Source organism: Conger conger, chromosome 3 (genome assembly GCF_963514075.1).
Source record: "Conger conger chromosome 3, fConCon1.1, whole genome shotgun sequence".
NCBI classification, from domain to species: Eukaryota; Metazoa; Chordata; class Actinopteri; order Anguilliformes; family Congridae; genus Conger; species Conger conger.
Window position 1 is genome coordinate 77,035,431 of NC_083762.1, and position 26,505 is coordinate 77,061,935.

At 42.5% G+C, this 26,505-nt stretch overlaps 3 protein-coding genes and 1 long non-coding RNA gene across 7 annotated transcripts in view; 2 read left to right on the forward strand and 2 right to left on the reverse strand.

Moving 5' to 3' along the window:
* The window catches only part of LOC133123846 (class I histocompatibility antigen, Gogo-C*0203 alpha chain-like), a 31,166-nt gene extending 9,308 nt beyond the window's left edge, over window positions 1-21,858 (reverse strand). Inside the window, exon 1 of one of the 2 annotated variants that reach the window (XM_061234479.1) lies at window positions 21,664-21,858. The gene's annotated coding sequence lies outside the window, so the exon portion shown is untranslated. Of the gene's footprint in view, window positions 1-144; window positions 312-21,663 lie in introns of those variants that run through there. The other variant, XM_061234478.1, reaches the window with a different exon arrangement.
* LOC133125044 (class I histocompatibility antigen, Gogo-C*0203 alpha chain-like) lies at window positions 1,029-5,131 on the forward strand. Of its 3 annotated transcripts, none has more exons than XM_061236741.1 (5): window positions 1,029-1,159; window positions 3,163-3,408; window positions 3,516-3,800; window positions 4,370-4,642; window positions 4,808-5,131. In XM_061236741.1, exons 2-5 carry the CDS (start codon window positions 3,279-3,281, stop codon window positions 4,948-4,950), a joined length of 831 nt encoding a protein of 276 aa, XP_061092725.1. In that variant the 5' UTR covers window positions 1,029-1,159; window positions 3,163-3,278; the 3' UTR covers window positions 4,951-5,131. The 3 variants fall into 3 exon arrangements, with proteins under 3 accessions (XP_061092725.1, XP_061092724.1, XP_061092726.1); XM_061236740.1 differs by lacking the exon at window positions 1,029-1,159 and adding an exon at window positions 1,387-1,467; XM_061236742.1 differs by lacking the exon at window positions 1,029-1,159 and adding an exon at window positions 1,497-2,067.
* LOC133123850 (uncharacterized) lies at window positions 6,771-12,039 on the forward strand. The gene is made up of 3 exons (XR_009708254.1): window positions 6,771-8,842; window positions 10,153-10,295; window positions 11,899-12,039. It is a non-coding gene; the product is annotated as an uncharacterized LOC133123850 (long non-coding RNA).
* On the reverse strand, window positions 16,969-22,795 carry LOC133123648 (class I histocompatibility antigen, F10 alpha chain-like). Its single transcript, XM_061234126.1, has 5 exons — window positions 22,729-22,795; window positions 18,851-19,096; window positions 18,456-18,740; window positions 17,604-17,876; window positions 16,969-17,437 (listed from the first exon to the last, which is right to left on the reverse strand). Exons 1-5 carry the CDS (start codon window positions 22,793-22,795, stop codon window positions 17,286-17,288), a joined length of 1,023 nt encoding a protein of 340 aa, XP_061090110.1. The 3' UTR covers window positions 16,969-17,285.
* Window positions 22,796-26,505: the final 3,710 nt, after the last annotated feature.

A 26,505-nucleotide genomic window follows, 5' to 3' on the forward strand; every position in this document is an offset into this window, starting at 1 on the left:
CCAGTCATTAACTGCGGAGAAGAAATAAGTAAACATATCGCACACAGAGCAGGAGACAGCCCAAGAAGGAGAGGGAAGGCCAGGGTGAGAGATGGGCGATACCGGCGAGCCGAAAACCGCCATAAGAATTCGTAGATAACTTACGTTTTATCTGCCTGTATTTATTCCGTGAGCTTGTGGATGATATAGGACGCCGTGGAAATTCGGAGCGCCTTATTGATGGTAGAGTAATCCAATGATTATTTTCAGAATATATTATCAAAAATAGAAGCGAAGTTCAGCAGCTGCTTGGAGAAAAACGCGCCTCTGGTTCAAACATCAAACAGGAAACAGCGTCAAACAGGAAACAGCGTCAACCGTCAACCGTCAACCGTCAAGATCCTCCTGGAGCTGGTCAGCAGCCTGGCAGCAGCATTTTGGACCAGTTGTAGGCGGTCTAGAGATGATTTGCTGAGGCAGGTAAAAAGCGAGTTACAATAGTCCAAGCGTGATGAAATAAAAGCATGAATAATCATTTCCAGCTCAGAGTGTGATACAATATACCTGAGTTTAGTAATGCTTCTAAGGTGGAAAAAACATGTACGGGACAAAGACTTAATGTGCTTGTCAAGATGCATAGCCTGATCAAAGACAACACCAAGATTTCTCACATTTGATTTAAGAGACCCAATACAATTTACAACATTAGAAACAATATTATCAGCAGCAATGATGGGGACTTCAGTTTTGTCTGCATTTAACTGAAGAAAGTTACTGTCCATCCAGTCCTTAATAGCAGACAAACAGTCACGCAGTACATAAGTTTATCAATCCTGTCAGGTTTAAAAGAAAGATAACTGAATGTCGTCCGCATAGCAATGGTATGAAATACCTTTGAATTGGCTAATAATGACACCTAAAGGAAACGTGTACAGAGCAAACAAAATCGAACACAGAACAGAACCTTGAGGGAAACCACAGGATAAGGCAGCGATCGCAGCAGATTCGCAGGGGCCAAACAGCCACTGAAAAACTCCTATCCGAGAGATAAGATGAGAACACGTCATAGTCATAGCCACGCCTATATACGCTTTTGCTGGTACCAAAACCTTGCTGTTTGCATTTCCTACATTTGTAGCAACAGGCTCTTACTCTGTCATTTTTCGGCACACTGACTCGGGTAGGTTACGTTTTGTCACTCACAAAGGCTACTTGGAAGAGAAATTCAGCGCGATTCACTAGTTACTGTCGTCTAATTGGCGTGAAGTGCAGCTCAAATCGTAAAAGCCGACCGATATCGCAGTGTACAGCCAGCATAACTGCGATGTACCCCCAACAATATCCTGAATATGGTGTTTCCTGATTATTATAATTGTTTTAATGGATTTTTAAATTGTGTCATGTATTGAACTGAACAGTGAATATTTTGCTTTCCCATGGTAGCTACCCACTGTATAAACGCTGGGACAGATAGGCTACTTGCTAAAGGTTGGTATTCACATTCACGAATAGGCCTAGGGCCTGGAGAGCCGCAGGGTTTGCTGGCTTTCGTCTCCACCTTAAAGTTAACTGTGTAATCAACGGCTTTCATTGATCAATTAATGCCAAGTAGCAACGAAAGCACACCCTCCGGCTCTCCAGGACCAGGGTTGCCGACCCCTGGGCTAGTTCGACATTCATTTAACATGGCCTAATTACCGTTTTGTTAGGTTATTATCATTGAATGTTTAAAATAATCAAACGGTAGCATTTTGAGTATTTGTCGTGTCTGTCGTTTGTCGTTACCGTAAACCGCAATGTAGATGCGCACTCAAAAAGGAAGTGTGCGGGAGAGAGCAGTCTTCAGGTAAAAATCTGAAAGACTTTATCCAAAGCGCTGTACAATTGATGGTTCTCCATTCACCCATTCATACACACACTCACACACCGACGGCGATTGGCTGCCATGCAAGGCCCCGACCAGCTCATCAGGAGCATTTGGGGGTTAGGTGTCTTGCTCAGGGACACTTCGACACAGCCCGGGCGGGGGATCGAACTGGCTGCCAGACGACTGCTCTCACTGCCTGAGCCATGTCGCCCCAGGATAGGGTAGGCCTAGATGACGACGAAGAAGTTAAAAACGAAAGCCTCATAGGCGAATAGCAAAAAGTAACACAATGCCAGGGACAAGGATTGGTTATCGAATCAATCAATTGTCCTCCAGTTTATTTCTGCTGCGGGAATTAGACTACATATTCTAGAAACGTGACTTGATACAGCATATTCACAAGTATTATGTCTGTAGGAGCCATTTAGGCCTACATGTTAGTTTTGTTTATTCCATAATATTAATTTTTAATTCTTAATAACATTGATTGGTTTGATTTGATTATGATGATATTTGCTTTATTTTGACTTATTTATGTTGTCATTGCCCCCTTGTGTTCGAATTGATTTGTAGAATATATAAGAACAGCAAACGGGGTGCCTGTTAGGAGCAAATAGGTTTTCAATGGCAGTAGCAATGGCTGAGGCTTATTGCAAATGTATTTTTGGAGGCAATAAAAGAACGTTTATTTTAAACGCGCATGACTGCGTTTTGTTATGGAACTGTTTGTTGGGACCTCCGACTCACCCAAGTAGAGGCGATTTGGATCCGTTAAGACGCCTCTACAATGTCTGAAGCGAAAAGGGTTTATTCTTAAGCTCTGAAGTTTATAATTGATGGCTATTGATGTCGGCTACTGTATTCTCTCCCTTGAGAATCTAATTTATATTTTTCGAGTGGAACTTTAACCACGAAGAAAGTTAGCCGATTAATTTGATCCCCGCCCAGCGAGAACACCCCCGACCTCTACGGGAGTGTCCTGGCGAGACGTCTATTTCCGATAGCCTGCGCATGACCTGCCCTGCACTGCACCAGGTTAGCTGTGGGCATACGTTCCCCCCGGCGATATATACCCGATATATATAAGTAACTCAGCTTCGTAGTACGGGAAACGCACGGTTAAGGCTTAAATTTCCTCGCTAACCCCGTAATCTCGCCTGTATATCATCCCACCTGTATATAGTACACTATAGTACATTCAATGTATGTTTTTTTTTTTTTTTAATTTTAATTTGCACTGTAGTATATAGAGGGTGTGTCCATGTGCGTGCGTTTTCCCATGTGTTTTTATCGTTTGTTTCTTTTGCGGCGTATAGATGAGGTGCACTCCATTTTAGGCACCTACACTGCGGTGACCCGTTCTGAGTTTACTTCAGTTCTGTGGCTCGATGGCGAAGCAGTTGACTCCTACAGCAGCGATGGCGCGGTCATCATGCCCATGCGAAACTGGATGCGTGAAGGTGGCGGCCATGATCTGTGGAACACAGTCAGACGCCTCAATATGCAGCAATGGGACAGAGGCAGAACTGCCATCTTAAATGACAAAGGAATTCAAATGGCTGGTGAGTGAGTAGCCCTATATTTGAGCTTTAAAAAAAAAGGTAATACATTCAAGTTAAAGTTCCAGTACATGGAGGTAACTGCCGCATTGCATACATCCGTGTTTCAGGTGCTGGCGTCCTGCAGGGGAGATTCGGCTGTGAGATCGAGCAAAACCCGTATCTAAGCATTAGGAGCTTCTTTGCACAGTTTGGATGGAATGGACTGGACTTCCTGTCCTTCAGCTTCTCCAGGCAAAAGTGGGAGGCTTCAGTGGGATCTGCTGTCCCCATTGAAACCAAGTGGAACAGTGACACGGACATCATCAAAAATACGTCATTCTACTTAGACTTCTTCTGCGTGAGACATGTGATGAGAAGTTCGTCCTACGAAGAAAAGGAGAGCCAGGAGACACGTTAGTACCATGGTCCTCCCTTACGAAATTAGAGCATGCTGCAGTAATTTATAATTGTATACTTTGTTATTTAGCCGTTATTTAGCAGCTATACAGATGCACTGATCTTACTGTGTGAACCAGCACCCTTCCGGGTCACAGTCATCGTACCTTAGCCACTTGGCTATGCTACATGCTGCTCAGTATTATAAAAAGATGAAATATTTTACAATGATATCAGAATTTAACTACGCTATATTTAGGGAATTATTAGAATTACTGCAATACAAAACCCCAGAGAGTACATATGCAAATTAAAGTCTGTTTTACATGCACGCCTCCAAATGATTGTTTTTTCTTGCTTCTTTAAAAAAAATTAAGGATGGTACTTTACTTAAAATGTGACCTTATTTCCCAATGGTTTTTTCGCAGGAAACCAACCTTTTCAAAATGGACACACAGTACAAAGTTGTCTTGAAACAGCCTGAACATTCAAACATACAAATGCACATTTTCATTTTCATCATAACCCCAAAAAGGCCTTTCCTCGTGCACAGGATATTAAGCCTTTCCCTTTTTTGCTATTTCAGCTCAGCCTACTGCTGCATTATTCGCTAAGAGATACCTGAAAGCTGGGAAGGTTATTCTTACCTGCCTAGTTTCAGGATTTCGCTGCATTAACATGACGGTGGGGTTTTATCGGGATAAAGACATCTTGGCTGAAAAAGATGGCCTTTTGTCCACTGGGATCAGACCGAACGGGGATGGGACCTGCCAGCTGAGAAAGAGCTTGTACATCTCAAACAGCACTGAGGAGCCCTATAACTGTGGAGTCCATTTTGGACATCTGACGGTCAAATGGGGTAAGTCCACCGATTATAACCTGGTTTAATTTCATGTTGACTTGCAAGACGAGATGAAATTAATAGTACTGTGAGAACAAAATCATGACCACTATTGTCGTGTGTGGCATCATACATTAGTGTGGCTGTGAAACTAACCTATTGATGTACTCTTTGCCTTCGCAGACGGGAAGATATGGGACCTGGCTGTAGACCATAGCAAGAGGCATCACTACTGGTTACTAGCACCTATAGTGCTTTTAATTTTGATGCTGATGCTCATATGGTTCACAGCTGTGAAACAGGACAAATTCACCACAGAAGTGTGACCCTCGCATCTTATCTTGCAGTCACACTGAGGGAACTGACTGTGACAACCACAGTCCTACCGCCAGTTTAAATCCTCTGCCGATGTGATCTAGATCTGGTGGCTCTGCCGAAATATGGCAGGATGTGGCGGATTTTTATGTAATTCTTTTTTAGGTTCCTTTGTTTTGTTTAGTTTGATATTGGGGGCGGGTGGGTGGGTGGGGGAGGGGGGTACGGGTGGGGTCGTGTGGGGTGGGGACAGGTTGTAAGTATATCTGTATAGTGCTGTACAATTGATGCTTCTCATTCACCCATTCATACACACACTCGCACACCAACGGCGATTGGCTGCCATGCAAGGCCCCAACCCGCTTCTCAGGAGCATTTGGGGGTTTGGGTTCTTGCTCAGGGACTCTTCGACAGGCGGGATCGAAAATAAAATAAAATAATTTATTTTATTTATTTATTCTTTCATTTATTTATTTTCAGAATTCATATTCATATTAACAACTGCATCATTACAACATTAGCAATCTCAAAATGTTAGTGTTCTGTATTTTTGAGAATAGCCCAACTGATGACATGGGTCTGATGACAATATCTCTATGTCTTATAGTGATCCATGGTCAGCCCATATTTCGTCGCCTATCGGTCAAACACTTGGAGCATAATTGTAGATGGCCTGTTGAGGACTCAAATACCGCCATCTAGTGCACATTTACTGTAATTGTTTAAGCATGCCTCACGACTACAATTGTTTCATGGATTATTTTTTTATTGTTTGTAAAATGTAAGTTCACTCTCCAATTGAGAGTGTATCATTTCTGTGAATGTAAAATACCAATACATTCACCCTTGGTGGCTAGATCCCGCGCGAACACCCACAATTTTTACTTCCAGGGGATGATGGGTGACCGTGAATCTAACGCCCAGGGAAGAAATAGACAGAGAGCTGGAATTGCTTGCAAGCATATATACGTACATAACTGAAGAGGCCCCCTGGACTACATCTTGGGAAGGTTTTCGGAGACCTGTGATAATTTTTGTTTCATTATTTATTTATTTTTGAAAAGAATAATAACAAGCCATAGATGGAAATGTTATTAAAACCTCAACATTACAGCTTGACAATTAATATAATGACATATGATCACAACATACTTAACCCCTTAAGTCTCACCGGCCCAGGGTTTTGCATTCATTAATTTTTTTATTATTCATTTTTTCAGGGTGCAATTTTCAATTGGGGGGGGTTGCATGTGAAACACTTTAATTTGCATATGTACTTTTATATGGCTCTCTGATTTTAACAAAGTATATAATTATAAATTACTGCATTGTGTTCTCATTCCGTACGGGAGGACCATGGTACTAAAGTGTCTCCTGGCTCTCCTTTTCTTCGTAGGACGAACTTCTCATCACATGTCTCACGCAGAGGAAGTCTAAGTAGAATGTGGTATTTTCGATGATGCCCGTGTCACTGTTCCACTTGGGGACAATGGGGACAGCAGATCCCACTGAAGCCTCCCACTTTTGCCTGGAGAAGCTGAACGATAGGAAGTCCCCTCCATTCCATCCGAACTGTGCAAAGGTCCTCGTAATTCTTAAATACGAGTTTAGCTCCATCTCACAGCCGAATCTCCCCTGCCGGACGGCGGCACCTGAAACGAGCCTGGCGCGATTCCTCGAATGATATTTATGTTGAAGTATTCCCACAATACTGTAGTTTAATCAGTTACTGCGATGTATTTTGAATGTTGTTAACTTGCCCATATTATGTAGTTGCCCAGCTAAGTACTTAAATAATAGAGCAGTTTCCACAATAATTATATTATATGAATGTACAGTAAATGCATATACTTATTATTCTGTTTTTTCTTTGTTTAGTACAATAATGACTGTAATGCCAGGCATTACAGTATAATTAGGCACACAGTATAATTGGTACTAGGTTAGTTTCATACATTTCATAACTAATGTTACTTTGATATCTCCAGGTGATCAGCATGTGGAGGCGTGTATATTTTCTCCCAGGTAGGCTACAGATGTACTTCCGAAGAGGTCTGAAGTCCTTGGCAAAATCGGAACAATACCAGAACGTCAGGAGACCCAGCAGTTGTGGCAGCATCTGACTGTCGGGACACAACCAACCTCGGAAGCACTCCTTTAATACCCATGCATATCCACCGTGCTAATATTGTTACATTACATTACATTGCTGGCATTTGGCAGACGCTCTTATCCAGAGCAACGTACAGTTGATTAGACTAAGCAGGAGACAATCCTCCCCTGGAGCAATGCAGGGTTAAGGGCCTTGCTCAAGGGCCCAATGGCCCCTTAGAACCACCGACCTTGCGTGTCCCAGTCATTTACCTTAACCACTACGCTACAGGCCGCCCATGTTATGTTATGTTACTCTATGTTGCATCAGGTTACTGTATGTTGTGTTGCATTACAGTATGTTATGTTGTGTTATGTTAGGACCTGATTTGTAGGGTCTGGAAGTGATGTTTTAATGTGAGACAGATAGGCATACTGAGGCAGATTTACGCTTACAGATCTTTTACCTTAACCACTACGCTACAGGCTCAGCTCAGTACTCCGTTCACCACACCACAATTTTATATTCATAAACAAACGATTCAAAGTGCAAGTTCTCATATTTTATTAAAGGGTATTTTTATGCATTCTGGTTTCACCATCTAGACATGACAGCACTTTTTATACATAATCCCCCATTTCAGGGCACCATAATGTTTGGGACATATTTATGTGATGTAAATTACAGTCATGTTTACTGCATATTTTCTGTATGCATGACTGGTTGAAGTCTGTGACCCACTGAGACATGACTGTAGTCTTCTGTGGACAGTAGTCTCTGACACATCCACGCCTGCCTCCTGAAGGGTGTTTCTGATCGGTTGGACACATGTTTGGGGATTTTTGTTCATTATGATGAGAATTCTTCAGCAATCAGCTGTAGAGGTCTTACTTGGCTTACCATGCCCTAGCCCCATTACATGTTCTCTCTCCTTAATGCTGTTCCAAACAGTTGATTTTGTTACACCTAAGGTTTGGCAAAACAAAACAGACATTACAGACTTTTAATTTTAATTTTTCAGTCTCATAATGGCTTCCTTGACATTTATTGGAACAACTCTGGCCCTCATGTTTAATGACAATAATACAAACCAAAGGCAAGAAAAAGCCTAGAAAAACATGGTGTTTATTGTTACTATGTATAAAACACACTGTAATTTCAATATGGTGAAACCAAAGTCCGGAAACATGCCCTTCAGTATTTGCTGAGAATATGCATTTTTTATTACAAATCTAAAATTGTGGAAGTGATGGACCGAGCAAGCAGGCACGAGGACACAAAGTCGAGTGCAAAATTAAGGGTTTTAATTTACCCAAAAATCAGGCAAAAGGGTAACAAAACCAATTGTGGATTACAAAAAGATAATAAAAAACATACATTGTGGAGCCCAAACTATATTATAAATAACGGACCAGAAAATAGAACTGAACAGAACAGGAGCCTTTTAGCCAAATGGCAAACTCAAGGAATATAAAGACCTGGCCAGGTACATTTAAACACAGGGGGAATAAAGTAATTAACTTCTACACAAAATATAATTGTATATTCAAATACATCTAACACAAGTAATTACCTTAATAAATAAAGACTTTCACATCTAAATAATTATCAAACGATCTAGTTTTAATACAAAATAAATACAACTAAACAAGTGAACTAAGGCCAACCCCCCCTTCAGTCTCCCGGGAGATGGTTCAGTCCACCGCCCCCGCTCCGGTATTTAGTAGTGGCCGGAACAGCTGCTCACTCTTTGGCAGTCAGGAGAGGTGGTGGACGGCGCCCGGTGAGAGACATGTGGAGGAGAAAAGTATGTAAGTTGCAAAGTAAATAACAGCAAAATGATAGACATGTTTAACTAAAATGTGCGCACTCAAATTAGAAACATGTATAATCAGTAATGCTAATAAAGTGTGATCATTTGAAAACAAACTATGTGTCGTGTAGTTATGTGGTGGTGATGATATGTGTATTGTGAGTAAACGTGCTACAAACTAAGTGAGGAAATGAGGTGAGAGGTTTTGATACCGACGGGTTAACTGGCAACTATGGACGGCAATTAGTTGCAGCCGTCACAGTGGAGTACAGAGCCAAATAAAAAAATATGTCTTTGTCCTAAACATGACAGATGGCACTGTATATAACATTGTAATCTTTTTTTGTGTATGTAATAAATTGCAATAATTGATCTAATGTCAGTAGTGATGTAATGTCAGTTCTACATCTAATGTAGAACTTTCCACATATTGTTATACACTGCTATTTTCACATACATACTACTGTACTACTTTTATGTTGCCTCATTGTGTAAGTGTAAATGTGTTTATACAGTTCTGTACTTTAATAAGCTATACCCTTCACCTCAGTTACATATTTTGCATCTTCTATTTGACAATGTACACTCACTTTATTAGGTATTTATTAGACGTATTAGGTCTTCTGCTGCTGTAGTCTATCCACTTAGAGGTTTGACGCATTGTGTGTTCAGAGATCTGTTCACTGATGTTATGTGCAGTTATTTCCATTACAGTCACCTTCCTGTCAGCTTAGACCATTCTGGCCCTTCTCCATTACCTCACTCATCCTCAAGCCATTTCCATCCGCAGAACTGCCGATCACTGAATGTTTTTATTTTTCGCACCATTCTGAGGAAACTCAAGAGACTGTTGTGGATGAAAATCTCAGGAGGTCAGCAGTTACAGAAATACTCGTACCTGCCCGTCTGGCACCAACAATCATGCCACACCCATGCATTGCACTGCTGCCATGATTAGGTAATCACATGACTAAGTAGGTGAACAGAGGTTACTGATGTACCTTCAGCGCCAGTGAAGGCCCCCATTCCAGTCCCAGTGGAACTTCTGCGTGTGTTCGTGGAGCTCACTGGAGCAGTAGCGCAGAGTATGGCATTGAATCTTACCCAATAGTAAATACTCTGTGAAGAGCCATCATTCATTGTATTTACTTTTTTATTTCTTACTTCCGTTGTGAAAATATACTACAATTGTTGAAATTATACAATAGTTTGACTGATGACCCTTTGTCTCAAAGTTCACAGTGGAGTTGCTACAACAGCGCCACATGTCTCTGTCTCTGACCATATGTCCTCTTTTACACCCTCCAGCCCCTGCCACACATGAGCCAGAGACACGACTGGATGAAGGTGAGCCTCGCTCCGTAAACACACATGAGCCAGAGACATGGCTGGATGAAGGTGAGCCTCGCTCCGTAAACACACACCTGAGCTAGAGACACGACTGGATGATGGTGAGCTTCGCTCTGCAAACACACATGAGCCACAGACACGTCTGGATGAAGGTGAGCCTCGCTCCGCAAACACAACCGAAGTCATTGTTGAGTGTTATTGTGTCAGCTCTTAGATACTTTGTTAATTTAGTGTTTTAAGTCAGTAACCCCATACTTTGTGTTTTGTAGCAATAATACAGCCAGCAACAACTTCTCCCCCTCCGCCTCCACTCCCTGGTGTGCCTGGCAAGTACATATACTGCCCAGCTAAGGTATTTTTCCAATACCAAGCACAAGGCATGGCAAGGGAGATGACCTGGAGTGAGTTTCAGACCACTGCCTTTTATGAAAAGGAGAAACTAAGACGGTCAGCTGAGAGAGGAAAATGAAGCACACATGTATGTGCGCACACGTATGCACACACAAGCACACACAGATACACACAGTTCTTCCAAGCCCCCACCCCCCACCATTGAACATTGGAACATTGTAAAATGCCTTTTTTTTGGTACAGGTTTATATATTCGTTTCAGTCCCTTTGTTTAAGTGTATGTTTGTGCTGTTGCTGCACATTTTGTTTTTACATAGATGTTGCATACCTAGTCATTAAAGAGTTTGTATTGTATAAGGGTGTCTTCATGTGTGTGTATGTGTATTGGGTACTGTATCGGGATGTGTATGTGTGTCTGTTAATATCAGTGAAATTAATAACAGGCAGATGAATACGCATTCTTTTGTATGTAAGTGATGTGTTTGGTCATAATTTTGCTTTGTTGTTTGTTTGTTTGTTTGTTTGTTTAATATATATATATAATAATAATAATAATAATAATAATTCAAATAGGCCCTAGTCCTTATCTTTGTTGTGCAATTCCAGCTCTGACTATTTCTTCCCTGGGCGTTAGATTCACGGTCACCCATCGTCCCCTGGACGTAACAATTTGGGGGGCTCGCCCGGGATCTAGCCACCAAGCGTGAATGTATTGGTTTTTAACTTTCACAGCAATTATACAATCTCAATTGGAGAGTGAACTTACATTTTAAAAACATTTTAAAAATCAGTGGTGGCAGCGATTGGTTTATAAACCAAAGGCAATGGATAGGCTTTCCTTATAGTATAGACAATTATCCATAAAACAATTCTAGTCGTGAGGCACCAGATGGCGGTATTTGAGCCCTCAACAGGCCATCTACAATTATGCTACAAGTGTACATGTACATATACATGGTATGACCATATATGGGATGAGCATGGATTACTGACAGAGAGATATTGAGACCCATGTCATCAATTGGGCTATTCTCAAAAATACAGAACACTAACATTTTCAGATTGCTAATGTTGTAATGATGCGGTTGTTAATATGAACATGAATTCTGTAAATAAATACATAATTAAAAAAATAGATTCACTGCTGTAGCCTATGTGAAATTGACGAAACGTGACTTACCCGAGTTGGTGTGCCGAAGGATGACACAGAGTAAGAAAATAAAGAAATTGCTATGAACGATAAACATTTCAAAACTTAAGGCGAGACACGGCAGGCAAAAACATCGGTTTTTCGTGCACTGGTCAATTTTGAGATTTTGAGCTATTTAGCTTCCATAACATGTCTTCTTTCAGACGAGCGGAAAGAAAACATCTCCTCATGCGAAGTTGGATGTGATTCCCGAAAAGCCATGATCTGACTGCACTTCAGTCCCCTCCTTTCACAGTCACGTTGTTTCTGGAAGAAAATAAATAGACGATAGTCCTTGTATTCAAGTCCGTCTCCGTCTGATTATTGTTCTAATTTAGAGTTTAAACGGGAATAAAACACAGGTAATATACATCAAAGTGGCAACGAGGATTCTCGTGATCTGCGTGTGTTTCGATGTTTGTAAAGAAAAGTTTCGAGCGGACTGTTTTCCATGAATGCGGCGGCGGATGATGACCTTCATCGTTGGGAGGACGACTACGTTGGCAGTGAAATCAGTTAACTAAGGAGCGCGAGTACTTGATAACAAGTAGCTAACGAGGCTAAAATGACGGGGATACTAGGAAGCATTGGCGCCTTTGATGAAAATACGGAGCAGTGGAACTCCTACACGGAACGTTTTGAGTACTTGACATGACATTGAAGCAGTCTGGGACTCTAGAACTTACTTTTTTTTCTTAATTATGTGCTTTTCATGTTCAGAAAGATTGTTTATCATCTTAGCTATGCATAGCACGTAGCTATGCATACCATAAATAATATAATATAATTGTGCTTTTTACGGAAATCCCGTGTTTTATTGTGTTTTCGCTGTGTGCGGTGTCTGTATTTCATCTTCACTCTGGAGTCTTTGTGTGAAATTCAATTGGTAACTGTTTCGGTTAAATTTGGAGAAAAACAAAAATGTTTTTTATGTTCCGGATAATCTCCCCCCTTGCAGAGCAGCACACACCGTGAGCCAATCTGCACAGGAGTTGCAACAGGGAGTTTGGGGCAATAACTTTGCCCGTGTACTTGTGGCGCCATATGTCAGTGACAAGATCCTTAAGGCAACCTCTGAATCTCCAGAGTTCTTGCTTAGTTGTGGAGGGAGACTACTGTACCTCCAGAAGTTCTGCCAAAGTAAATTCCTGTATCCAGGCCAAGATGGTAGGTCAACAGCTCTTTTAGCTGCAGCATCCACGTGCACATTGCCCTGGGAAACAGGGTCTTATATTTTATTACATCACAGCTAGCTTTGATGGTAGTTTTATTGCCTTGAGTACTCCAACAGTGGTAAGTGAAAGGGGAGTGTTGAGTGACGATGGCAAATCCTGATTTCCCATTTTGATGTCGGGGTCAATAAATGATGAGCCGTCTACAAACAAAGTCATGTCTGGGGTACTGAGGAGGTTTGTAAGCAGACCAGGTCTAGGGCTCAAGTCCACTTCAACTGTGGCTTTGCAGTTGTGTGGTTCTCCATCGAGGGGAGTGGTCCTGAGAGTGGCTGGGTTGACAACCAGCGAGTGATTGTGATGTGTGTTTGGGTCCACAAAACTTTGTAGCCAGAAACTCTTTGGTGGGTTAGGGCATTTTTTCCCTGGATAGCATGGAGTCCACAGCGTGTGACACATGTAAGGAGAGCTCTGCTGTCTTGCTCGCATGCTTCTTTGGATGGGCTGCAGAGTAGGAGATCATCTACATACCGAATGAGTGTGCTCCCATTGGACCGGGCGAAATCGGAGAGATCTTGTCGGACAATTTGGTTGAACACACTTGGTGATTCCACGTGTCCTTGTGGCAGCCTGGAATAAGTGTGTTGCTGCCTTCTGTAGGTGAAGGCAAAAAGGGCTTGTTCATGTAAGGTGATGGAGAAAAATGATGAGCACAAGTCTATGACAGTGTAATGGGTTGTTGAAGGTGGGATTTTGGTGAGTATTGTTGATGGGTCTGGTACAATAGGATAAAAGTCTCTTTTCCAGTTCTGGCCTTTAGGGGGCGCTCTTGCTTCTGGCAAGGTTCCTGATGGGCCATGGATCCTCCTCCAAACAGCTGGCTGTCGCGTAGGTCATCACTCTGTAATGAACAGGCACTTTGCATGGAGGGGTGTTGAATTCTGGAAGGGCTGCTGGTGTCCCTCTGGTGGGGAGGACAGGAGGTGCTCAGCTGGCCTGATAAAGTCCCTTGTCTGAGTCGTCCTTCCATCTGTAATGGAAGTGTCAGATTGATTTACTTGACTTACCATCATTTGGACCTCCTCAATGTCAGGGTACATTCCTCCAGCAGGGGAAGCTCCAGAATAAGGTGGTGGTTTCTCAATGAGGGCAGGGCAGCTTGGTTCTGCGTCACTGGGAAGCTCCTCCTTCCCGGGCACCCCTCTCTGCTTCTTCCTGTTGGCTTCAGTCCTTCTGCCAAGCCTATTCTGATGCCTCTGTGACTCAAAAAAATGTTGTCGGTACATATTTTTATCAAATTTTTCTTCCCCCAGCCTGGGCTCTTTTCTTTCTCAATCAACGCAGCCTCAACGCAGCCTCAACGCAGCCTCAACGCAGCCTCAACGCAGCCTCAACACAGCCTCAACACAGCCTCAACACAGCCTCAACACAGCCTCAACACAGCCTCAACACAGCCTCAACACAGCCTCAACACAGCCTCAACACTGCCTCAACACTGCCTCAACACTGCCTCAACACTGCCTCAACACTGCCTCAACACTGCCTCAACACTGCCTCAACACTGCCTCAGCACTGCCTCAGCACTGCCTCAACACTCCAAGCAATCAGGTTTAAATGTTCCAGTCTTATCTGGCCACACATTCTTTTTAAAAATAATTATTTATTAATTCATCTATATATATATATATATACTTATTTATTTATTTTCAAATGTTTGAACATATGGTCCAGGGGAGTCACAATCTTATTTAATGTTTCTGAGCAGTCCGTCAACATCACAAGATCAACCTTTCTTCGTTGCATTTGCTTTTCCCCAAAAACTGAATAAAAGAACTGAAAAAAATTAAATAAATGAAATAAAAATAAATGTGAATGGAACTTAATGTTTTCCAATTTCGTCTTATTATTTATTTTAATTATATATGAGAACAACCACTTTGTCCTAGCTCTTGGAAAATTCATAATATTTTTTCTTATTTTTAGAATATATTATTATTATTATTATTATTATATCTGAGAACAACCAATCAATTTGTTCTCTCCCTTGGCAAATTCACAATATTTAAAACACCCGGCAGTAATCACGCATATATTTACAAAAGATTCTCAAACCTTAAAATTATATAAAAAAATATATAAAAAGAGTGAGAGTAGTATATTAAGAATTTTTTACTTTTTACTTTCACAGCAATTATAACAGCAGCAGCAATTATAAACTCTCAATTGGAGAGTGAACTTACATTTTACAAACAATGAAAAAATGATCCATGAAAATTCTAGTTGTGAGGCATGCTTAGACAATTACAGTAAATGTGCACTAGATGGCGGTATTTGAGTCCTCAACAGGCCATCTACAATTATAATGGTAAATGGTTGGCATTGATTTACATTACAATTTAAATTTTGTCATTTGGCAGATGCTTTTAATCCAAAGCGACTTACAAGTGCATAGGTTCTACCACAAGTCAAAGCATTACATCCATAACAAGGAAAATACACATGGAATGCTGTTCTAAACATATAATCATCATAAGTGCATTTGTTTTTTTTGTTGTTGTTTTTTTTGCTTTTTTTGGGTTAGACAAGGAGGATAAGGATATCAGAAAGGGGGGGGGGGATCAGGAGGGAGGACTAAGGTAGAGTTTGAAAAGGTGTGTTTTGAGTCTGCGTCGAAATAGGGGGAGGGATTCTGCTGTTCTGACAGTGGTAGGCAGGTCATTCCACCACTGAGGAACCAGAACGGAAAACAGGCGTGAACGTGCGGCTCGACCGCCAGGTGCACGTAGAGAGGGAACCTTAAGGCGACCAGAGCTGGCAGACCGGAGTGGTCTAGCTGGGGAGTAGGGAGTGATCAAGGATTGTATGTAAGGTGGGGCAGTCCCCTTAGCAGCCTGAAATGCCAACACTAGGGCCTTGAATCGGATGCGTGCAGCAATAGGAAGCCGGTGGAGGCCAATGAGAAGTGGGGTGACATGAGCCGACCTGGGCTGACTGGTGATCAGGCGGGCTGCAGCATTCTGGACCAGTGGAGGGGCTTGATGGCACACGCTGGGAGACCTGCTAGGAGGGAGTTGCAGTAATCCAGGCGGGAAATGACGAACGCCTGGACGAGGAGCTGGGTGGCTTTCTCCGTCAGAAGATGACGTATACGGCGTATATTATACAGAAAGAACCTGTAGGTTCTGGCAGTGGAGGATACTTGTGGAGCCAGGGTGAGGCAGTAATCAAGAGTCACCCCAAGATTCTTTGCCGTACGGGAGGAGGAAACTACAAAGTCCTCAACACTCAGTGAGAGGTCGATTGACGGATAGGACTTAGCAGGGATGTAGAGAAGCTCAGTTCTGGCAAGGTTGAGCTTCAGGTGGTGGGAAGTCATCCACGCAGAGATATCAGCCAAGCAGGCAGAGATCTGTCTGGTGACTTGGGTGTCGGGGGGGAAGGAAATAAAGAGTTGAGGAAATAAAGAGTTGTATTAGAATTAGAATGAGAATGAGAATTTATATAGCGCCTTTATCCAAAGCGCTGTACAATGGATGCTTCTCATCCACCCATTCATACACACACTCACACACCAACAGCGATTGGCTGCCATTCAAGGTGCCGACCAGCTCGTCAGGAGCATTTGGGGGGTTTAAGTTTCTTGCTCAGGGACACTTCAACACAGCCCGGGCAGGGGATCGAACCAGCAACCCTCCGACTGCCAGATGACGACTCTTACTGCCTGAGCCATGTCGCCCCTTTTTTATGCTACAAGTGTTTGACCTATAGGCGACGAAATGCTACAAGTGTTTGAGCTATAGGCGACGAAATGCTGCAAGTGTTTGAGCTATAGGCGACGAAATATGGGCTGACCATGGATCATTATAAGACATAGAGATATTGAGACCCATGTCGTCAGAGTAGGGCTATTCTCAGAAATACAGACCACTAACATTTAGAGATTGTTAATGTTGTAATGATGCAGTTGTTAATATGAATATGAATTCTGAAAATAAATAAATAAATGAAAGAATGAATAAATAAATAAAATATTAATAAAATTTTTATTTTAGAAGCATCAATTATACAGCACTATACAGATATACTCACAACCTGTCCCCACCCCAACCCCCAATATCAAACAAAACGAAACAAAGGAACCAAAAAATAACATTACATAATTGAGCACAAATGCAAAAATCCACCAGATCCTGCCATATTTCGGCAGATTCTCCAGATCACATCGGCAGAGGAATTAAACTGGCGGTAGGACTGTGGTTGACCCCAGGACCTCCTTGCTGTGGGGCGGCGGTGCTACCCACTGCACCATTCGTGCCGCCCTACGTAACAACATGTATGCAGCAATTCCCTCAGTGTGACTGCAAGATAAGATGCGAGGGTCACACTTCCGTGGTGAATTTGTCCTGTTTCACAGCTGTGAACCATATGAGCATCAGCATCAAAATGAAAAGCACTATAGGTGCTAGTAACCATAGTAACCAGTAGTGATGCCTCTTGCTATGGTCTACAGCCAGGTCCCATATCTTCCCGTCTGCGGAGGCAAAGAGTACATCAATAGGTTAGTTTCACAGCCACACTAATGTATGATGCCACATTCTACAATAGTGGTCATGATTTTGTTCTCACAGTACTATTAATTTCATCTAGTCTTGCAAGTCAACATGAAATTTAAACCAGGTTATAATCGGTGGACTTACCCCATTTGACCTTCAGATTTCCAAAATGGACTCCACAGCTATAGGACTCCTCAGTACTGTTTGAGATGTCCAAGCTCTTTCTCAGCTGGCAGGTCCCATCCCCGTTCGGTCTGATCCCAGTCGACAAAAGGCCATCTTTTTCAGCCAAGATGTCTTTATCCCGATCAAACCCCACCGTCATGTTAATGCAGCGAAATCCTGAAACTAGGCAGGTAAGAATAACCTTCCCAGTGTTCTGGTATCTCTTAGCGAATAATGCAGCAGTGGGCTGAGCTGAAATAGCAAAAAAGGAAAAGGCTTAATATCCTGTGCATGAGGAAAGGCCTTTTTGGGGTAATGATGAAAATGTGCATTTGTATGTTTGAATGTTCAGGCAGTTTCAAGACAACTTTGTACTGTGTCCATTTTTAAAAGGTTGGTTTCCTGCGTAAAAACCATTGGAAAATAAGGTCACATTTTAAGTAAAGTACCATCCTCAATTTTTTTAAAAGAAGCAAGAAAAAACAATAATTTGGGAGCGTGCATGGAAAACGCACTTTAATTTGCATATGTACTCTCTGGGGTTTTGTATGGCTCTCTGATTTTGTATTGCAGTAATTCAAATAATTCCCTAAATATTGCGTAGTTAAATTCTGATATCTTGGTAAAATATTTCATCTTTTTATAATACTGAGCAGCATGTAGCATAGCCAAGTGGCTAAGGTACGATGACTGTGACCCGGAAGGGTGCTGGTTCACACAGTAAGATCAGTGCATCTGTATAGCTGCTAAATGATGGCTAAATAACAAAGTATACAATTATAAATTGCTGCAGTATGCTCTAATTCCGTACGGGAGGACCATGGTACTAACGTGTCTCCTGGCTCTCATTTTTTTCGTAGGACAAACTTCTCATCACATGTCTCACGCAGAGGAAGTCTACATAGAATGACGTATTTTTGATGATGTCCGTGTCACTGTTCCACTTGGTTTCAATGGGGACAGCAGGTCCCACTGAAGCCTCCCACTTTTGCCTGGAGACGCTGAAGGACAGGAAGTCCTCTCCATTCCATCCGAACTGTGCAAAGGTCCTCGTAATTCTTAAATACGGGTTTAGCTCGATCTCACAGCCGAATCTCCCCTGCAGGACGGCAGCACCTGAAACAAACGGATGTATGCAATGCTGCAGTTACCTCCATGTACTGGAACTTCAACTTTAATGTATTACTTTTTTTTTTTAAAGCTCAAATATAGGGCTACTCACTCACCAGCCATTTGAATTCCTTTGTCATTTAAGATGGCAGTTCTGCCTCTGTCCCATTGCTGCATATTGAGGCGTCTGACTGTGTTCCACAGATCATGGCCGTCACCTTCACGCATCCAGTTTCGCATGGGCATGATGACCGCGCCATCGCTGCTGTAGGAGTCAACTGCTTCGCCATCGAGCCACAGAACTGAAGTGAACTCATAACGGGTCACCGCAGTGTAGGTGCCTGAAATGGAGTGCACCTCATCTATACGCCGCAAAAGAAACAAACAAAAAAAAACACATGTAAAAACGCACGCACGCACGCACTCACAGACACACCCTCTATATACTACAGTGCAAATAAAAATAAAAAACATACATTGAATGTACTATAGTCTATGGTGGGAGGATATACATGCCAGATTACGGGGTTAGCGAGGAAACTTAAGCGTTAGCCGTGGTTTTCCCGTACTACGAAGCGGAGTTACATCTGGGTAAAAATCGCCGGGGGAAAGCATGTCCACAGCTAACCTGGTCCAGGGCAGGTTATGCGCAGGCTATCGCCAAACCGTGACTTTCCCGTGTTTATAGGGGTGGCTATGACCATAACGTGTACTATAGCCACCAACCGATAATGACGTTAATGATTTTATTGAAAAGGGGCCGCGTCACAGCAAGGTGGTTACAATCTACTGTATGTGGAAGCGGCAGAAAGAAAATAAATAAATTGCTATGAACGATAAACATTTCAAAACTCAAGGCGAGACACGGCAGGCAAAAACATCGGTTTTTCATGCACTGGTCAATTTTTAGATTTTGAGCTATTTAGCTTCCATAGCATGTCTTCTTTCAGACTAGCGGAAGGAAAACGCACAGAAAATCGGATCCCTTTTTATCAACAACCAATCGTTGAAATGTAAAAGTAGTTGCTTTTGCCAAGTAGGATGTGATTCGCTACATCGCATTACATGACTATGTGGCTCTGAGTTCACCACTTTCGCGTTAGCATGCCGCGGGTAGTTTGAAATGAAATGGTCAAAACGCCAAAAATCAGGGTAAAAGCTACTCACAAGAGACATGACCAATTAGCTACGGCCAGAAGAAAAATATCTAACGGGGAAAATGCGTGTAACAGTGATCATGCCAGTCAACCGCTGTCAGTGTCAGTAATCAGAATGACAGATCAGCCACTTGTAATGCTTGTAATGCATGATTATTGATTGTTACTCGGTCCTTCCGACTTTCCCAGTCGGAAATCCCACCGCAGGGGGCGTTCCAGTTGAAATGTCCGACTGGGAACTCGGAAATTCCGACTTCCCAGTACAAATGGAACGCATTTTCGGCCACCGCGTGGAACGCAACGGAGCAGTGGAGCTGTTTCGTCTTCTGCGCCGGAGCCAATGAGAAGACCGGAATACGGGTTTGTTGCTCGCTCTCAGTTGGGAGAGAAGGCGAAACAGCGCCACGGCTCCGTTGTTATTATTCTTTTCAAAAAATAAATAAATCATGAAACAAAAATGATCACAGGTCTCCGAAAACCTTCCCAAGATGTAGTCCAGGGGGCCTATTCAGCTATGAAGTAAAAGGCACCCCCACTCCTCACTGCTTATGTGGTTTTGGTGGAATTCTGGAAGGGCTGCTGGTGTCCCTCTGGTGGGGAGGACAGCAGGTGCTCAGCTGGCCTGATAAACTCACGCAAGACATAGAGCTATAGTAGCTTGTGAAATCAAGTCTTTTTTACTTTTTACTTTCACAGCAATTATACACTCTCAATTGGAGAGTGAACTTACATTTTACAAACAAAAAAATTACCCATGAAAATTCCAGTCGTGAGGCATGCTTAAACAATTACAGTAAATGTGCACTAGATGGCGGTATTTGAGTCCTCAACAGGCCATCTACAATTATAATGGTAAATGGTTGGAATTTCTATAGCGCCTTTATCCAAAGCGCTGTACAATTGATGCTTCTCATCCACCCATTCATACACACACTCACACACCAACGGCGATTCCCTGCCATGCAAGGCGCCGACCAGCTCGTCGGGAGAATGTGGGGGGTTAGGTGTCTTGCTCAGGGACACTTCGACACAGCCCGGGCGGGGGATCGAACCAGCAACCCTCCGACTGCCAGATGACTACTCTTACTGCCTAAGCCATGTCGCCCCTTTTTTATGCTCCAAGTGTTTGACCTTTTGGCAACGAAATGCTACAAGTGTTTGAGCTATAGGCGACGAAATATGGGCTGACCATGGATCATAATAAGACATAGAGATATTGAGACCCATGTCGTCAGAGTAGGGCTATTCTCAAGAATACAGACCACTAATATTTTCAGATTGTTAATGTTGTAATGATGCAGTTGTTAATATGAATATGAATTCTGGAAATAAATAAAAAATTAAATTAATAAATATTTATTTAGCAACTTGTAGCTACCTTACGTAGGCTACTTGGAAGAGAAATTCAGCGAGATTCACTACTGTAGCCTATGTGAAAGTGACGAAACGTGACTTACCCGAGTTGGTGTGCCGACAGAGAGTAAGAAAATAAAGAAATTGCTATGAACGATAAACATTTCAAAACTTAAGGCGAGACACGGCAGGCAAAAACATCGGGTTTTCATGCAGTTTTGAGATTTTGAGCTATTTAGCTTCCGTAACTTGTCTTCTTTCAGACTAGTGGTAAGAACCTTGAAACTACACATCTATTTCTCCTCATGCGAAGTGAAACGCGAAAAGCCATCAGATCACGTGTTCAGCACTTTCGCCTTAGCATGCCGCGGGTAGTTTGAAACCTGGAAATATCGTCAAAACGCCAAAAAGCTACTCACAAGAGACGTGACCAATTAGCTACTTCCAGAAGAAGAATATCTAACGGGGAAAATGCGTGTGACAGAGATCATAAAGTTTACGATCATGCCAGAGAGTCACCAGCTTTCAGTGCCTCAGAGCACAAAATACGGGAGATGGGGAAAGCGCAGTCTGTTGCTAGAATGTAGCAAATGCAAACCGCAAGAAAATGGCTACAGAAAAGGCCTGTTCTCATCCTCACGTCTTCGAGTCAACCAGGAGCGATGTAGCCTTTGACATTAAGTTACGCGTCTTCAAAACCATCCACACTAGAACGTGACTTTCCTGTGTTTATAGGCGTGGCTATGACTATGGCGTGTACTATAGCCACCTAGCAACAGGGACTTTAAGAATGAGAAGCGGGGAAGCGTCACGGTAGGGGAGGGAGTTTTTAAATTGTCAAGTATTTCCTCATCTTTTGCTGACGAGTTTGCGATTCCTGCCACCCGCTGTATATTTGGTTTAACGCCATTTATGAGCATAGACCGCTACAGAACTTTCTTTTCTTGTTAGTTTTCATGTTATTTTGCCAGCTGTGTTTTCACTTGATTGGCAGTGTCTAGTTATACGGCCGGTTTGCTCCGGTTTGCTATTCTTTGTATCTGGAAATGGTAGCTTTCCTCTGGGGTCCTCGTCGTACTTTGTTGTGCGTCGCTCTGGATAAGAGCGTCCGCTAAATGCCTGTAATGCAATGTATACACTGTATACCAACACCATTTAGTATTGTCTTTCACTGCTTGTTTGTACCGTTGTGTGTGTTCTTTAAAATGTACGTATATATGCTTGCAAGCTTCCAGCACTCTGACTATTTCCTCCCTGGGCGTTAGATTCACGGTCACCCATCGTCCCCTGGACGTAACAATTTGGGGGGGCTCGCCCGGGATCTAGCCACCAAGCGTGAATGTATTGGTTTAACTTTCACAGCAATTATACAATCTCAATTGGAGAGTGAACTTACATTTTACATGAATTCTGTAAATAAATACATAATTAAATAAATGGATTCACTGCTGTAGCCAATGTGAAATTGACGAAACGTGACTTACCCGAGTTGGTGTGCCGAAGGATGACACAGAGTAGGAAAATAAAGAAATTGCTATGAACGATAAACATTTCAAAACTTAAGGCGAGACACGGCAGGCAAAAACATCGGTTTTTCGTGCACTGATCAATTTTGAGATTTTGAGCTATTTAGCTTCCATAACATGTCGTCTTTCAGACGAGCGGAAAGAAAACATCTCCTCATGCGAAGTTGGATGTGACTCCAAGAGACATTGTATCACGTGATCCGTGACGTTGTTTCTCGAAGAAAATAAATGGACGATAGTCCTTGTATTCAAGTCCGTCTCCGTCTGATTATTGTTCTAACTTAGAGTTTAAACGGGAATAAAACACAGGTAATATACATAAAAGTGGCGACGAGGATTATCGTGATCTGCGTGTGTTTCGATGTTTGTAAAGAAAAGTTTCAAGCGGACTGTTTTCCATGAATGCGGCGGCGGATGATGACCTTCATCGTTGGGAGGACGACTACGTCGGCAGTGAAATCGGTTAACTAAGGAGCGTGAGTACTTGATAACAAGTAACTAACGAGGCTAAAATGACGGGGATACTTGGAAGCATTGGCGCCTTTGATGAAAATACGGAGCAGTGGAACTCCTACACGGAACGTTTTGAGTACTTTGCTAAAGCAAATGACATTGAAGCAGTCTGGGACTCTAGAACTTACTTTTTTTTCTTAATTATGTGTTTGAACGTATGGTCCAGGGAGTCACAATCTTATCTAATGTTTCTGTGCAGTCCGTCAACATCATAAGATCAACCTTTCTTCGTTGCATTTGCTTTTCCCCAAAAACTGAATAAAAGAACTGAGAAAAATAAAATTAATAAAAATAAATGTTAATGGAACTTAATGTTTTCCAATTTCGTCTTATTATTTATTTTAATTATATATGAGAACAACCACTTTGTTCTAGCTCTTGGAAAATTCATAATATTTTTTCTTATTTTTAGAATATATTATTATTATTATATATGAGAACAACCAATCAATTTGTTCTCTCCCTTGGCAAATTCGCAATATTTAAAACACCCGGCAGTAATCACGCATATATTCACAAAAAATTCTCAAACCTTAAAATGATATTAAAAAAATATAAAAAGAGCGATAGTAGTATATTAATTTTTACTTTCACAGCAATTATAACAGCAGCAATTGTAAACTCTCAATCGGAGAGTGAACTTACATTTTACAAACAATGAAAAAATAATCCATGAAAATTCTAGTTGTGAGGCATGCTTAGACAATTACAGTAAATGTGCACTAGATGGCGGTATTTGAGTCCTCAACAGGCCATCTACAATTTTAATGGTAAATGGTTGGCATTGATTTACATTACAATTAAAATTTTGTCATTTGGCAGACGCTTTTAATCCAAAGCGATTTACAAGTGCATAGGTTCTACCACAAGTCAAAGCATCACATCCATAACTAGGAAAATACATATGGAATGCTGTTCTAAACATATAGTCGTCATAAGTGCATTTGGTTTTTTTTTGTTTTTGTTTGGGTTAGACAAGGAGGATAGGGATATCAGAAAGGGGGGGCGGGGGAAATCAGGAGGGAGGACTAAGGTAGAGTTTGAAAAGGTGTGTTTTGAGTTTGCGTCGAAATAGGGGGAGGGATTCTGCTGTCCTGACAGTGGTAGGCAAGTCATTCCACCACTGAAGAACCAGAACGGAAAACAGGCGTGAACGTGCAGCTCGACCGCCAGGTGCACGTAGAGAGGGAACCATAAGGTGACCAGAGCTGGCAGACCGGAGTGGTCTAGCTGGGGAGTAGGGAGTGATTAAGGATTGTATGTAAGGTGGGGCAGTCCCCTAAGCAGCCTGAAATGCCCACACTAGGGCCTTGAATCGGATGCGTGCGGCAATAGGAAGCCAGCGGAGGCCAATGAGAAGCGGGGTGACATGAGCCGACCTGGGCTGACTGGTGATCAGGCGGGCTGCAGCATTCTGGACCAGCTGGAGGGGCTTGATGGCACACGCTGGGAGACCTGCTAGGAGGGAGTTGCAGTAATCCAGGCGGGAAATGACGAGCACCTGGACTAGGAGCTGGGTGGCTTTCTCCGTCAGAAGATGACGGATACGGCGTATATTATACAGAAAGAACCTGCAGGTTCTGGCAGTGGAGGATACTTGTGGAGCCAGGGTGAGGCAGTTATCAAGAGTCACCCCAAGATTCTTTGCCGTACGGGAGGAGGAAACTACAGTCCTCAACAGTCAGTGAGAGGTCGATTGACGGAGAGGGATGTAGAGAAGCTCAGTTTTGGCAAGGTTGAGCTTCAGGTGGTGGGAAGTCATCCACGCAGAGATATCAGCCAAGCAGGCAGAGATCTGTCTGGTGACTTGGGTGTCGGGGGCGAAGGAAATAAAGAGTTGAGGAAATAAAGAGTTGTATTAGAATTAGAATGAGAATTTATATAGCGCCTTTATCCAAAGCGCTGTACAATGGATGCTTCTCATCCACCCATTCATACACACACTCACACACCAACAGCGATTGGCTGCCATTCAAGGTGCCGACCAGCTCGTCAGGAGCATTTGGGGGGTTTAGGTTTCTTGCTCAGGGACACTTCAACACAGCCCGGGCGGGGGATCGAACCAGCAACCCTGACAGCCAGATGACGACTCTTACTGCCTGAGCCATGTCGCCCCTTTTTTATGCTACAAGTGTTTGACCTATAGGCAACGAAATGCTACAAGTGTTTGACCTATAGGCGACGAAATATGGGCTGACCATGGATCACTATAAGACATAAAGAGATATTGAGACCCATGTCGTCAGAGTAGGGCTATTCTCAAAAATACAGACCACTAACATTTTCAGATTGTTAATGTTGTAATGATGCAGTTGTTAATATGAATATGAATTCTAAAAATAAGTAAATAAATAAATGAAAGAATGAATAAATAAATAAAATAAATTATTTTATTTTATTTTCGATCCCGCCTGTCGAAGAGTCTCTGAGCAACCCCCAACCCCCAAATGCTCCTGAGAAGCTGGTTGGTGCCTTGCATGGCAGCCAATCGGAGTTTGTGCGTGAGTGTGTGTATGAATGGGTGAATGAGAAGCATCAATTATACAGCACTATACAGATATACTCACAACCTGTCCCCACCCCAACCCCCAATATCAAACAAAACGTAACAAAGGAACCAAAAAATAACATTACATAATTGAGCACAAATGCAAAAATCCACCAGATCCTGCCATATTTCGGCAGATTGTCCAGATCACATCGGCAGAGGAATTAAACTGGCGGTAGGACTGTGGTTGACCCCAGGACCTCCTTGCTGTGGGGTGGCGGTGCTACCCACTGCACCATTCGTGCCACCCTACGTAACAACATTCATGCAGCAGTTCCCTCAGTGTGACTGCAAGATAAGATGCGAGGGTCACACTTCTGTGGTGAATTTGTCCTGTTTCACAGCTGTGAACCAGATGAGCATCAGCATCAAAATGAAAAGCACTATAGGTGCTAGTAACCAGTAGTGATGCCTCTTGCTATGGTCTACAGCCAGGTCCCATATCTTCCCGTCTGTGAAGGCAAAGAGTACATCAATAGGTTAGTTTGACAGCCACACTAATGTATGATGCCACACTCTACAATAGCGGTCATGATTTTGTTCTCACAGTACTATTAATTTCATCTAGTCTGGCAAGTCAACATGAAATTAAACCAGGTTATAATCGGTGGACTTACCCCATTTGACCGTCAGATTTCCAAAATGGAGTCCACAGCTATAGGACTCCTCAGTAC